Source organism: Falco punctatus (genome assembly GCF_963210335.1).
Source record: "Falco punctatus genome assembly, chromosome: 12".
Classification (NCBI taxonomy): domain Eukaryota; kingdom Metazoa; phylum Chordata; class Aves; order Falconiformes; family Falconidae; genus Falco; species Falco punctatus.
Window position 1 is genome coordinate 29,804,857 of NC_137592.1, and position 14,007 is coordinate 29,818,863.

Below are 14,007 nucleotides of genomic sequence, written 5' to 3' on the forward strand. Positions count from 1 at the left end.
AGCTCAAAAGCACAAGTTCTGAGGTCTCCATAAGCACACGGCGCAGCCTGTCGTGCACTGTAATTTCCTCGCTCCTTTGTTGCCCAAGACAACCTCAGGCACAACACCACATGCGTGGCACATCTGGCTGTGCCAGCTGTGCCTTGTTTGGGACCCCAAGGCTACCGTGCTACTACAAAATAACATTTAAGGCCAAACAGCCATGCATCCTCTGTTGCTAGCCCTACTGCAACCAATGGCCTTGCTCCCGACAGATAAGTTATCTGTGTTAGCACACGAAGCCTCTGAAGGACGAGCAGTCGAATTTATGAGGCTAAACTCTCCTACAGAGCCATCAAGGCGATACAGAAGGGAACAGCATGTGGGCTGAAAGAGCAATCCAAACCCTACTGTTTTAAAGCTGCAGTGGACTTGCTGAAGTCTCAGAGGCTTTTAATGAATCCACCTCGACAGTGTTTTTCAAATCATAGACTTTGGGGAAAGTAATTTTTAACATCTCACAGTCTAACATTCCACCAAAATGAAGAGGTCTTATTATATAGATTAAGCCCCTCAGGCTCTATTACACCACACACATTACACATCAATGTAATTATCCCTTCACCTCGGTTCTTAACCTTACGAAGCTGACCAGCTGCTAGCTGAAGGCTTCTCCCCAACACTTGCATGCACAGAAAAAAGGTCACAGAATTCCAGATATACAAACTCCCAATTAATCAATTCCCAAGCCATTTCAGAAGCCAAACCTTCAGATTTCTTGCAGAAGCTGCAGTTTTGCTTAGCTTGCGGTCTTTTCAAAGACAGGGAAAGACCTTTGGCACCCTGAATGCCATTAAATGAGCAACGACCTGGTTAAATTTTCTCTTTAACAGCAGTAAATTGAAGGCTTTCAAGTATCCAAGTGGTATGCACAAAGATTTAGCTAGCACCCTCCCAAATCAACAGTACACTCTTCTGCCATCTATTCAGAGAGAGATGCTCATCAATAACTTGTCACTTTGCTGTAGAAACACAATTATTTACTCAATGTAGGGAAGGCAAGGCAGCTTATGTCATTCAGTTGACAGACCACAGGAAAGTTACTGAAAAAAACCCAGCAAGTAATCAATTCAGGACAAAACATACTTTATTGTACTGTAATGTCAGAAGTACAAGAAAACTACTGCAGAGAACCATGCTAACGGGGCTTTTAGGGTCTGTGAAGGACAGGAGTACAAGATAACGGGGTACTACTGTACTCAGTGCAAAAACTGATTCATTTGAGGCACAAGTACACTATTGTTTAAGCAGCTTGATTCAAGCACAGCTCTGGTATGTGATCTACTCTGTTTTCTTTCTATGTGACAATTCTATAATAAAGCTACTTTAACATGAAATAGGCAGTACATTGAAGTCAGGGGTTTCCAAATTGCCACTTGGCAACCAAACAAACTAAGAAAAATACTCTGCATAGCCACCCTCCACAGTTTAGTTTCAGATATGGAGCCATGGCTAGTGAAAAAGCTAATTCTGCAAGGTCAGTGCCCAGATTTGTTTGGTTGGGTGGGGTTTCTTCCCCTCTTCTATGTCTGTGGGTAACTTAATTCACCTTGGCCACAATTTATCCAATAAGAAAAAAATATATATACCTGTATCTTTGATAAGGAATCATACATATCTAACATTCAAATAAATTTCAGCCCTTAACAGCTCAACTTATGGCTTAAGACACAATGAAAGTGTTTGGGCACCCTTGAGTTAAGTTAACAGTTAAGTTAACAAAGAGCATTCTTGCTAAAAAGGCAAGCAAGATCACTGTTTTAAACAGAGCTGACCTCTACAAGAAGAAAGCAGGAATCCAAGTTACTAGTTACTACTAGGCTGACATGTACTGCTGCCCAGAAAGATAAAAACATAACATCACAATGAAAAGGTTCAACAAAGTTGAAAGATAAAGGTTTCAACACCAGAAGCAGCATTTGAAAACAAGCTGTTTAAGTTAAATCTTCGAGAGATGCAGATTGCATAACTCCAGGCATGAACAAACATGCTGGCAGTCTTCTTTTTACACAGCAGCTGTGTTTAACATAGGAAGTTCTGGGTTTAAAGAAAGCTACTTGAAGATTTAAGATTTGCAATTCCCTGTCTATTTAATAAGATTAGTAGAGAAATGAAAAAAATTACTACTGAAACAGTAGTTTCTCAGTGGATCCCTATCATTACAAACACAGCTTGATCTGTAAGCAACGCAAGACTAAACAGACAACTATTATTTTATATTATTACTATGCTTATAAGTTACATCAGTTAAAGTTAAAAAAAGCCAAGCAGTTTTGCCCTATTTCAAGAATAGTTTCCAATCAACACCAGTTTACATGGTGAATGGGACTTCACAAATAAACAAGGAATGGTGACATCTTTGGGTCAAGAATGACAAGAAATAATGAGCTCTGTGCTACCAATCAACCTCAACAAGAATATGGCACAAGGGCCAGCCCAAGCTGTACCAACACTGAACCTTTAGCACTCAGCACAAATTCGGATCTCTTTACTTTAGCTAGCAAATCAGGTGAAAAGACTGGGTAAAAAAACCAACAACCAAGAAACACCTAACTAAAAACTTAAGCCCAAAATTGGAATATACTTTTTAAAAAACATCTGTAGTTTTAAAATAACTTTATGACATCAGTTTGTGCAAACTAAAAAAAAAACCTCATTGAATTTCTCTCTAACAAAAGACAAATCCCCCAAATATTTTCCTTTTAGCCCACTGTATCTGTAGATACAACCTCATACCTAACAGATGTAAATGCAAGAGAGAAAAAGTTACAGCATCTGCACAACATTCTACAAACAGCTGCTGGAGGGAAAGTAAAATATAAAAGGAATAAAGAAAGGCAGGTTCCATCTGAAATACTCTCACAATCTTTCCCACTCTGTAGTCCATAAATCCGACTCTGATGCTAAGGTGACAGTGTATGTAAGCAGATTTTTTTTGTTGATTTTATTATTTTTGAGTTTCAACTGGAGAAAACCTGAGAAGAGACTCAAGTCTCTTCAGGAATTGTCGGATGGAACATGCTCCTCGAATCCTTCGCTCTCTCGGACCAACGCTCTTTCCAGGATAACACGGCCTTCCTTGTAGCGCTGGCTGTCTTCGGTGGCAAATTCATAGATCCAACCGAGTTTGCTGTTGCAGTTCTTGCAGCTCACGTCTCGCACCATGTGGCGGCCAGTGAGCATGACCCGATCCTGCACTTCGCTGTACTGCAGATTTACCACCTGATACAAATATACAGGGGACGGGGAAGAGAAAGGATTAGTCTGCCTAGAGCAAAACCCAGTAACAATGTGCACGACTATCAACATTTTCAAAGTAAGGAACCTGTGGCGTTGCACGTGAACCAAAAACTGCAACGTAGTAAGTCAATAGCCCTTGAAAATCTCCTGCTTTAGAAGGTAACATTTTAAATATATGCTTCATGGGGATGTATAACCCTCAGTGTTTAAGTGAATGACATGAAATGCTATCACAAGACATACGAGAGTGCAGAGTACTATGTTCAACCTGGGGTTAGAAGTTCCTGGTGAATAGCTTGTAAAGTAATCTACGTTAATCCACTTCTAATACATGTAACCCATTTCTAGCAACTGATGTGATCACTTGTTCCCAGAAATCAGAACCAAAACATTAAGAGGTATTTCTTAAAAAATCTTGAGGGGCTTTTGAAATAATCATCTAAGAGAAAACAAGGCTCAGTGGCTGAGAATGTAGGCATTAAACACGCACCCTTTTTTGTATGCTATCTCGGCAGCTTAGAATGTACTTTTAACTTGTTTAGGCAGCAACACCACAGAGCCAGGACGTATAATCTGTTGAAAAGTTGATGTCGGAACTATATCCAAACTGCTAATATGCAGTAGGATTCTAAAAGTTGGGACTGCACTGCTTCCTCAGCTTTCCACCTGACTGTGCTTGCTCTGCTTTAGATGCAAGGCTCCTGACTGCAGAAATGTAAAAAAATCAAACTTCCATGATTAAACCCCACTATTTAACACCAGAAAAATTTGAGCCCCAGGATCCAGTGCTTATTGGATGAGAAAGAAATCAGACACACAGCTCTTTTACAGCTATGCAATCTAACACTTACATATAAATACCAGTGCCAGGATTCAGCACACCAGAAATCCCAAGGCCAAGCATAGTTAAGTGAAGACATTATTGATGCCTCTGTCAACTCTGCCACTGGCCAAACGGCTTCCAAGAACAAACCCAAACCAACACACACCAATGATTACAGAACCAAGAACTTTGAAAAAAAACAGCTATTTTGCTTTGTTTTCTTACAATGAGTCTAACAGACAAGTCTATATGGAAGGGTTAATAAATAATGCTATAATTCACTCAGAGTTATGATTTCCATATTTCAGTCTGTTGAATTTGATCAATTTAAAAAAAATATTAAGGTAAACCAAAGTATTATTGCCTGTAAAAGAGATTGTGGCCACCTAAGGCTGCCAAACTGTTACCTTAAATGCATTTTAGAAATTCAACAGAATACTATCCAGACTTCTTTTTTAACTGAGTAAAAATGCAAATGCCTTTGAAACTCTTTGATAGACAAAAGATAATCTCACAGTGAATTTGAGGCTTATATTACAGAAGTTGCCAAAGTTAAAACTTGATGCATTTTGGCACGACGCCTCTATATACACAATCCCCTATACGGTCTTCCAGTATCACAGATAAACTAATTTAGATGGCTTGCCATCAATAGCAAATGCCCAATTTGACTTCAAAGACTGCTGAACAGAACAAAATAAAAATTAAAAAAAGTTAGAATAGTGATCACACAACACTTCAGCCAAGAAGTTTTTTTAGTTTTGACAACAGATTCATAACCCACAAACTCCTTTTTCTAAAGCAAATAGTAGTTCCTCCTCAGCTTCATACCAACCTTGTTAAAAAGAAATGCTCTCCCTGTGGCCCCTGTAAAACGAGTGGAGATGAGCTCAGAGCGGTTGGTCAGAATGGTGTCGCAGTTTGCACAGGAAAACAGGCGAGTGCCACCAATATGATCCAGAAAAATTCTTCCCATTTTTAGAACTTCCTTAAGTTTATACTCAAGACCTGAAAGCAAAAAGAAAGGTCATGTACATGTCAAAAAACCACACCACTGCAGCCAAAAAAATAAAGCCCCAAACACCCCATATATATGGCAGAACATTCTTCAAACTAGTTCAGCTAATGATTGCAGAGGTTCTTTCTTTCACAGATGAACTTAGACTGCATTCAGACTTTCTCATCAAGTTCTTTCCCAAAGTGACCATCTTACCAATAAGATGACACACATAGATACTAAGTAGTTATGTTAAATGAGCAGAACATGACCTGAAACCTTTAAAACACAGTTCAGATACTTGCAGACCACTACTGGACCCTACAGTTCTTAAACTTAAAAGCTTCCACTTCCTTTCTATTTTCTTTTCCTCTTTAATAAATACTGAATCGCCATTCCCATTTGTTCCTGACTACTCACTCATCTCAGTCAGCACTGGGAAATGGGGCATGTCGAGTCACCAACACAATTATAGCTTAATATTCCCCAAGTCACCCCCCACCCACCCCTTTTTAAAAAAATACTATTTTGTCACTTCCTTGAAGCTTTGCACTGCACAATTTATGACATGCAACCACACACCACCACTGTCCAGGATGCCTTAGCCTTCTAGTACAGCAGATGGGGCTACTGGATTTGACTTAACACTTACTGGTTTCATACACATAACAACATAGGAAATGTTTGGATGCTATTTCACATAATAAAAAAACCCACCCATTCTTTACACCACATAGTTTTATATACAAACATTTAAAGCTGTCTAATCTAAATACAAAATGCTGTGTCATTTACCCAAGCTATTTCCAAAGCATCATCACTAAAATAGCTGAGAAACTTCAATGAGCAGTACAATAGCTTAAAAAGTTTATAGCAGTAGATCTACATTACCTCATAAATAAAGCTCTTCACTGCTTGGAAAAACTAAAGTATCTCACCAACTTTATATCAACTAACATAAATTACTCAAAGTTAACTAGCGAGTAGGCACAGAACATATCAGAGAGCTGAAAACTTAAATCACGAAGGATGAGATAACATGACAAATGAATTAAATGATTATGTTATTTCTATTTCAACTACAGAAGTTTTATGACTACACATCGATAGTCAAACAAGTTAAATATACCTCCATTTATGCTTCAGATGTGGAATCAGAAAAGAGTTTTTGTCTTCTCTGCTTTTGTCATGCACAGCAAAGTAAATCAGACACATGCAATATTAAAGTTGTGTGGGTTTTAATTTTCAGAGCAGGAGACAGTGTGCTGTTCACAGAGAAATTAATCAAATTTTGTGCTCATCAAGTTGATTATTCTGCCAAATGCCTTTAAGAAGTGCAAATACCTAAATTAAACCCATTTCAAGTTTTAGGGGATCAGTTTCTTAAAGCTTACTCTGACATGCACAAAGCAAATGGAATAAAAACATGCACCTGCATACAAAAAATCTCAAATACCATTTTTAAGTGTAAAAATCGTAAGTCACTGACATTTTTTTAATTGCTTTATTTCACTACTTTATTTTCTTACAATGTGTGGCAATAAAAAGGGCTCCTCATATTGAACAGACTGATTTTAGCACAAGTTCCTTACATTCAGATTTTTCATATCACTGAGTCTTCTGTATCCCATCTGAAGGATACATAAAAATTCAAAGCAATGGAATGACTCTTCCCTTTAAAGGTGATATAATACCCATCTCTCCTCTTGACAGGATAAATAAAGCAGGTCTTGAGTTTGACAAAAATATTTAAAAGATTTTGCTGAGTGTAGGGGTGTGACTCCACTCAAAATACAGGATCCCCTTCAATTCCTCTCAGCATTACACCTTTCTAATATGCCTTTATCTTTCCTAGTAAGCAAGGGCAAAAGAAAAAAAAAATAAAATGTGCGCAGTGGCAGCATGAAGGAAAATCAACAGACAATAACTGTCAATAAACAAGTATCAGTCAAAGTTTCCAACCAGAAGAAACCACAAATACAAGCAATAAAAGTAATTGTGAGAGATCGGCCCATAAGGCGCTTGGCCTAGCTCCATGTGCCATCCTTCCTAATTTTGGATGAAGTTATTTTTGTGTTGATTGTATTGTGGATTAAGAACAATTAACCGATTATAAATTATTGTAGATGTGGACTCAACATACAAAGAGATATTTCCTTCAGGGTAAACACAGTGCTCGCCCTGTCAGTATTTTTAGAAGCCAACATAAAACAAATCCAAAAACATCCCCCTCTCTCAAAAAGAACAAGACAAACACTAAGCTGCACCCAGAAAAGCAGTGACCCAAAGTCACTAAATCCAAAATTTAACTACTTCAGAAGAGAGCGCCAGTGTAATTCTTACAAGCAAGTTACAAGTCAAAGCAACATACAAACGTATTACTCCCAGATACAGCATTATGCATGGGCTGAAGCGTTGAGACCTGAAGACACTAGGCATTAAAATAAATGTATAAACAAATATGTTCAAAGACTTAAGGCTGAAAAACCTGCCTAGTAATAGGAGGCCTAAAATCTTCATTTGTATCACCCCAAAAAGCTGAAAGTAACCTCATCAAGTATCTAAATGAGAAAGAAGCTTCCAGTAAGACTTGGGTCCCAACAGAAAGACAAAGTGGGATTCATGTGATGGTAGCACAAGGCTGTAAGAACTCAGCCTACAGTTACAGCAGAATCTAATAAACCAACCAGTACCAGAACAATTTTCTTCAGAAGACAGTACATAAGAAAACATGTATTCTTGAAATAAATAAATACACATTTAAAAATTTAGAAAATTAAATTCTGCAATCTGCATCATAACAGAACAGTCTAGATTTTGAGTATTTTTTTAAAAAAGAAACTGTTAAAATAATGTAATCCTACTAGAACGTCTAACATTTAAAATAACCTCTACACTTAATTACCCCCTGGTAAGAGTTCAGTCAAGCCAGCAGCCTACACCTACCATTAGCCCTCAGTTTTGACTGCTACGGGATTTCAATGGATCTGTAAGGGACCAGCTGAAGTGCTATAAAACTAGTCACGTTACATCGGTCTTTATATTACTGCTCACAACAGTGAAAAGTAGGAAAAAAGTTACAAAATGCTGGTAAGGCAGCTTTCAAAGGTCACATTCGATCATGAACTTTCTAAATAAACTAACAAGGAACTTTCACTTTTTCCCCCCTCATATAAGGTAGAGAAGTTAGTCTCAACTTGGAATCATTTCACACTCTCCCCTCCCTTCCCCCCCCCCCCCCCCCCCCCACGCCCCCAGACTAAAAACATAGTATTCACTTACAAGACCATTTCAGAAGGTACTGCTGTATGGATAAAGACTGTTTTTCTCCTTTTGTAAGGATCCTGAATCCTGCAGGATATACTCCTTGTACACTGGAAAAAACAGAAGCACAACAGAACAAGGGAAAGCAATTTTCCATTGCTCTCAGGCTCACATCCCTTATGTACTAAAGTGGTGTATATATACAAGTCACCCAAGACAATGGTGTATTTTTGTCCCCTGTAGTTTTCACCTCCCGTGTAAAAGGTGTGGGCATCTATGTTCACACATACGGAAAAGTTCGGAACAAAAGCCTCTTATAAGCAGCTTTTACAGGCAGTGGGAGAGTTCTCTTAAATTACAAGAGCCCAAAGAATTGTGAAACATTACAGCATTTCTAAAGCTTAAGATCCTCCAGTTATGGGGAGGAGAATGCACTTACCCATTCATCCACTCTCCACACCTAAAAACAGTGAAAGTAACTTCCACCAGTTCAGAGAGCCAGCCAAGCTCCCTACTGCAATTCAGAACCCCAGAAAGCGATGCTACTGTATCGCACCAACTCCATCACGCTACAAGCAGATTTCTCAGAAGGAGCAGACAAGGGGATCTTGGTTATTCAAAAAACCAAATGCTGAGGGAAGAACAGAGATTTTTTTTTTCTGGCCCATGACTTCATCTTTAAAGTCAGCTCAGCATACTTTGTTGGATATGTGTCAGTGGTGAAGTCCTCGCACTCCTGCCCCCATGCAACTTAGCAAACACAAGTTGTAATGTTAAATTAATGTCTCCAATGTAAACAAAGGCAGACTTATTTGCTTTCACTAATGGGATATAAAGTACCTACCACTTGTCAAATCTACGCAGTTCAAAGAGACAGGTACCTTTTATGAACTGAGAGATGCTGCTACCGTGTCATTAGTCGACACCCTGACCACCACCATCAGCCTGCATTCTTGAGAGGACCTTTACCAGAACAATCAACGACAGCTCATATTACCTAGCTAGTCAGGCTTCTGGCAGTGCATTATTTTTACAGCACAAACCTCGATACAACCTCTTAGTCATACTGTGAAACATTTCCTGCCTGCCTGCACGCTCCTGCCAGCAAGTGCACGGACTGACAAGAAACACAAGCACTCTGGCTGTGTGCTACAAGGTGTATTCCTTGGGCTGTGCGCTCCCAAACTTCCACCTGTCTTTCAGTGTTGATCTTGGCAACACTGAGCAACAGTTGTCAAAGAGCTGACATTCAACAGCTTAAATTTAACCACTGTCTGCACACAGAGCTGAAACCACCTGCATCACTACTTGGCTGCTATTTGTGCTACCTCATCTGCCTACCTTCACAAGCAATAAAGAACAAAAAAGTAACACAAAGAATTATTTATTAACATTTTTAAAACTAACAGTCAGTGTTTTCTTGTCCCAGAATGCATCTCTTGAAGACACAGGACCGTCAACATTTGGGAGAGCCAGCAGGCACTTTCTATATACACACTGGACTGTGGATATTTCAGGAGCCTCAGTGTTGCTTCAGCACCATCTACTGCATCTCAGATCTACAACAGAAAACAGCTGCTAGTTAAAGGATAAAAAACTATGACAGCCTCCCTTTTGCCATTTCACCAACTAAAACCATTTTTCTTTGTATGGTGAGCCAGCAAGCACTCTCTCCCCCTTGCAAAAGGGCTGTGCATTCCTTTAGGCACAGTAGAATATTCTCAAGATGTACTTACTCTGGAACCAGGCTTAAACTTCATTTTCACATTTCAGGAACCGGGCTTAAGCTTCCTCTTCTATTCTCAGAGATGGACAAAAGAGGAAAAAGAATACTTAGCACAACTACACAAGACCACACATTAAAGAATCACAGGGTAAGGAAAAAAAAAAACCCCAAACAAAACACCCCAAACCAAAACTTGTGCCTTACCTTCCCAGGTTTCTGCTGCTCACAAGTAGGGGTGGATCTGAAAATACACATGCGGTCAGTCTCTTAGGTCTGAGATTCAACCATCCGCCACTGACTTCTGCCACTGTTGAAGTAAGCAGGGCGCAGCCTCTGGCCTCTGCCTACGTGCAGAATGTGTTATCAGAAAGCACCACACGTAGCCAAATGGGAAGTAAGAAAATGAACTGGAACTGTATCCTATGCTCATTAGAACCATCCAGCTACTGCAGCAAACTGTACAAGGAAGTTAATGCAATCAAATGACTGAAGAGGCTTTGGCAAAGTAATGACAGCTGTGCCCAGATGCAGTGCAAAGCACCCGCCTAGAACAGGCAGCGCCTCGCAGGATGAAACTACGTTTGTGCAAGTTACAGTAGTATAATTTTCTGTTGTAAACTGGCTTTTTTCTCCAGGTAAGGCCAAAGTTTCACATTGGGATAGCGGTATTTAAATACATTAACATAACATTATAGTGCAAAAACTAATACAGAGTAGTTTGTTTCAAGTTTCCAGAGAGCAGAGCCATACAGACGGGTGCTTGTTTCCAGTATAGCCCCCATATCTCAGCATCTCCCACACAGTAACTTACACCCTCACAATACTCTTGCTAGATAACATATAAAAGTATTAGTTTACAAATGGTAACAGACTCAGATTGATTTTCTTTCCTGCTACTACACAAAGAGTTCGAAAGCAGCAGCTGTTCCTGTCTCCCTGTTTTTCTCCCTTCCCTTCCTGTCTCCCCCTTTCTCTTCCCTAAGAGAATAAATTCCTTAATTCTTAATTCCTCAATTGTTTTTAAGAAAGCTGCATTTCCTGGTTTTGTAATAAATGTATTCTTACACTAATTAGGCAGCTAAGACAACTTTTGCCTTTTAATCCATTCTGCAACTTTCAGAAAGCTAAACTGATTCAGATTTTCTGTTTTCATTCATTTCAGTGCTGAAGTGATACAAATCTTTACCTGAAAACACTCCCGATTTCATGAGTCATTACAAAATCAAACAAAACCAAATAAACAAACTTTAAAGAAGTGGTGAAAAGTCAATGATCATCGAAACTTCCATACCAACTACATCCAACTGACAGAAAGGGTGCTAATATGCTTAGCGCATCTTGCCAAGAATTTTTTGTATTAACTAGGACACTGAAATGTAGGTAATGGCTCCAAAATTAAAGGGCGCCTCGCTAGCAAACATCCACAGCGTACAGGCATTTCCTCTATACATTTAACAAGTTATTTTAAAGTTAAATCTTGCTTAAAGGTATTACGTATTTCAGCAAGAGCCAAGCAACTCAAGATTTCAACATAGGTCAAATGATAGTAAACAAACATGAACCAATGACCTAACTTGGCCAACACTACTTCAAGCTTGTCATGACTACCAGCAGAGGGAATGCTAAATATACATATATATACATATATATACATATATATATATATATGCACATGTGTGCACAACTCTCAGTCTGTCAGATGACATGTATCAAATCTCATCTGTTCTTGTCATCTTCTCGACTGGGCTTTGAGGTGCTATTTCTTTGGTCCTCACACACTCGGCAGCCACAGCTGAAACCTTCTCATCATTGTTATGATAATCTATATATAAACAATTCTGTAAGTTAAGTACTTCCACAGCTACGGAAGTGAAAGTAGCAGATGACAGAAGACTCCAAATAGTAATTCTGAAGACTAACGTCAAAGAGTAGCACTTAAAAATGGACAGTTTTGTTTGTCACAAACGTTACTTGAATTGGGCAAGCTAAAATGAGCCTATACATAAGAAGATTATATATAGCTGTGACATATATATAGCGATATAGCTGAACCAGCGGCAGGAGGGAATCTTTACAACCGTGGTGCAAGTTTCTTTCTGCCATCAGTCACAAACCCGAGTTACGCTAATGGTTAATCCATTGCTACTGGTTGTTGACATCCAGAGTTGCTCTGCAACACCTACCACTTTGCCAAGAGCCATGCCCTGGGCTGAGAGAGAGAGAGAGAGAGAGAGAGAGAGAGACTTGCTATGCGCGTTGTCACTCCTTCAACCTAACCCTAACACCGCGTTTATTGTTGAAACAAAGGAAAATCATTTATTAAATTCTAGATGGGTCCAAGACACAGCCTGGATTAAATAAGCACGGTGGATTAATCTGCTCTGTGGCTGCTTGCACAGGAGGCCTGCACAGCAAGTAGCGAAGGAGCAGAGCAGGCAGAGGAGCCCTTGCGTGCCTTTTGCTCTGCCTAGAACCTCTTCCAGAGAAAAAAAAAAAAAAAAAAAAAAGCTCTGGCAACGTATCCCGGTTCCCCGGGAATCCATCCATACCGTTCACGGGCAAACCCCACGCGCAGCGGTGACAGGCAACGCTGGCTCATTGCTGAGGCAGCCCGAACACCCCATCCCCGACCGCCGGCGTCCCGGGAGCGGCACCGGGCGGGCCGGGACACCGGGTTTACTCGGGGCTGCTTCGGCGACGAGCAAGTCTCGTAGGAGCGGCGCGGCGGCCGAGGAGCACCTGGCTAACGGGGGGCGGGGGGGGGAAGGAGGGACGCGTCAAGCCGCGCCGCTGCCCCCCGTGCGGCACGGCCGCTGTCCCGGGGCGGGCCGCCCCCCGCGTAACCCCCGGCCGGGGGCGCCGCGGACCCGGTGCTGCGGCAGGCGGGCGGGGGGGGGGGGGGGGGGGGGGGGGGGCGGCGATCCCCGCGCGCAGCCCACGCGTGCGCTCTGCGCCCGCTGCCCCCGCCGCTCCACACAAAGCCGCGCGCGGGGGCGGGCCCAGCCGCGCGCCGTCACGGGGGCGCGCGCAGCCAACCGCCGCCGGCTCGGCCCCCGGCGCCGCCGCCGGGCGCTGCCGGCACCGCAGGCAACTTGACAACAAACAGGAGGAAACAGCTGACGGGAGGCCCCGCCGCCGCCGTGAGGGGCAGCCGAGCTGCCCACCGCCCCCGCCTGCCGCTACCCACCCCATTCCCAGGCTGCGCGGTGGCGGCGGACGGCGCTACCCACCCCCCACCCCCCGGGTATGGTTCGTCGTTCCTCCCACCCCCCCCGCCCAGGAACCGGGCCGAAAAGTTGCCGCCGCCCCGGCCGGGAGGGGAGCCGGCGGTGCGGGGCCGCGGGAGGAAGTTGTGGCCGCGGAGGGGAGAGGGTGCGCTGGGTGCCGGCCCCGGGCGGAGGGCCGGGCAGGAAGGCTAGGCGGCGCTGGGAGACGCTGACGGAGGAAGGGGACGGGGTGGGGAAAGGCCGGTGCTTTTGTTGCGGCGCTGGGCCGCGGCGGGGCCGCCGCTGCCCCCCTCGGCGCTGCCGGGCTGGAGCGACACGGCTCGCCCGAGGCCCCGCTGCGGCCCGAGAGACACCCTACCGCGGCCCGCAGCGGCAGCCGCCACCTCCCTCCCCAGCCGCCGGCGAGCCCACCCCGCTCTCCCCTGGACAGCGCGGGGCGCGACGCGGCCCCCCCGCCCGGTTACCTGGCGCAGGGGAGCGGCGGCAGCTCCGTGCCCTGTGTCTTCCCCCCGCCCTCCACAGCCCCGACGCTCCGGCGCGGCTCCGCCCCCCAGGCCCCGCCCCGCCGCACGTCAATCAGCACCGCCGAGGCCCCGCCCCCACCGCCTCACGGCCCGCCCCAGCCCCGGTCACCTCAGGGCCGCGCCCGGCGGGACGGCGGCGGCTTGGCGTCGGCGCTGCGGCCCCGGGG

General features: G+C 43.3%; 2 protein-coding genes across 6 annotated transcripts in view; one reads left to right on the forward strand and one right to left on the reverse strand.

Moving 5' to 3' along the window:
• Positions 1-1,108: 1,108 nt before the first annotated feature.
• Positions 1,109-13,867, reverse strand: YPEL5 (yippee like 5). Of its 5 annotated transcripts, XM_080408859.1 has the most exons (8): positions 13,781-13,867; positions 10,294-10,330; positions 10,100-10,159; positions 9,771-9,922; positions 8,803-8,994; positions 8,382-8,473; positions 4,938-5,110; positions 1,109-3,261 (listed from the first exon to the last, which is right to left on the reverse strand). In XM_080408859.1, exons 5-8 carry the CDS (start codon positions 8,808-8,810, stop codon positions 3,037-3,039), a joined length of 498 nt encoding a protein of 165 aa, XP_080264985.1. In that variant the 5' UTR covers positions 8,811-8,994; positions 9,771-9,922; positions 10,100-10,159; positions 10,294-10,330; positions 13,781-13,867; the 3' UTR covers positions 1,109-3,036. The 5 variants fall into 5 exon arrangements, with proteins under 5 accessions (XP_080264985.1, XP_080264986.1, XP_080264987.1 ...); XM_080408860.1 differs by lacking the exon at positions 8,803-8,994; XM_080408861.1 differs by lacking the exons at positions 8,803-8,994; positions 9,771-9,922.
• The window catches only part of LOC308072247 (ankyrin repeat domain-containing protein 9-like), a 39,808-nt gene continuing 38,107 nt past the window's right edge, over positions 12,307-14,007 (forward strand). Inside the window, exon 1 of the mRNA XM_080408851.1 lies at positions 12,307-13,333. The gene's annotated coding sequence lies outside the window, so the exon portion shown is untranslated. The remainder of the gene's footprint in view (positions 13,334-14,007) is intronic.

Excerpts from the sequence above, each read along its gene's own strand:
- YPEL5 (XM_080408859.1), bottom strand. Across the intron at positions 5,111-8,381 it reads GTACCTTCTGAAATGGTCTT|GTCTTGAGTATAAACTTAAG; the intron begins GTAAGTGAATAC and ends TTTTGCTTTCAG. Across the intron at positions 3,262-4,937 it reads GAGCATTTCTTTTTAACAAG|GTGGTAAATCTGCAGTACAG; the intron begins GTTGGTATGAAG and ends TATTTGTATCAG.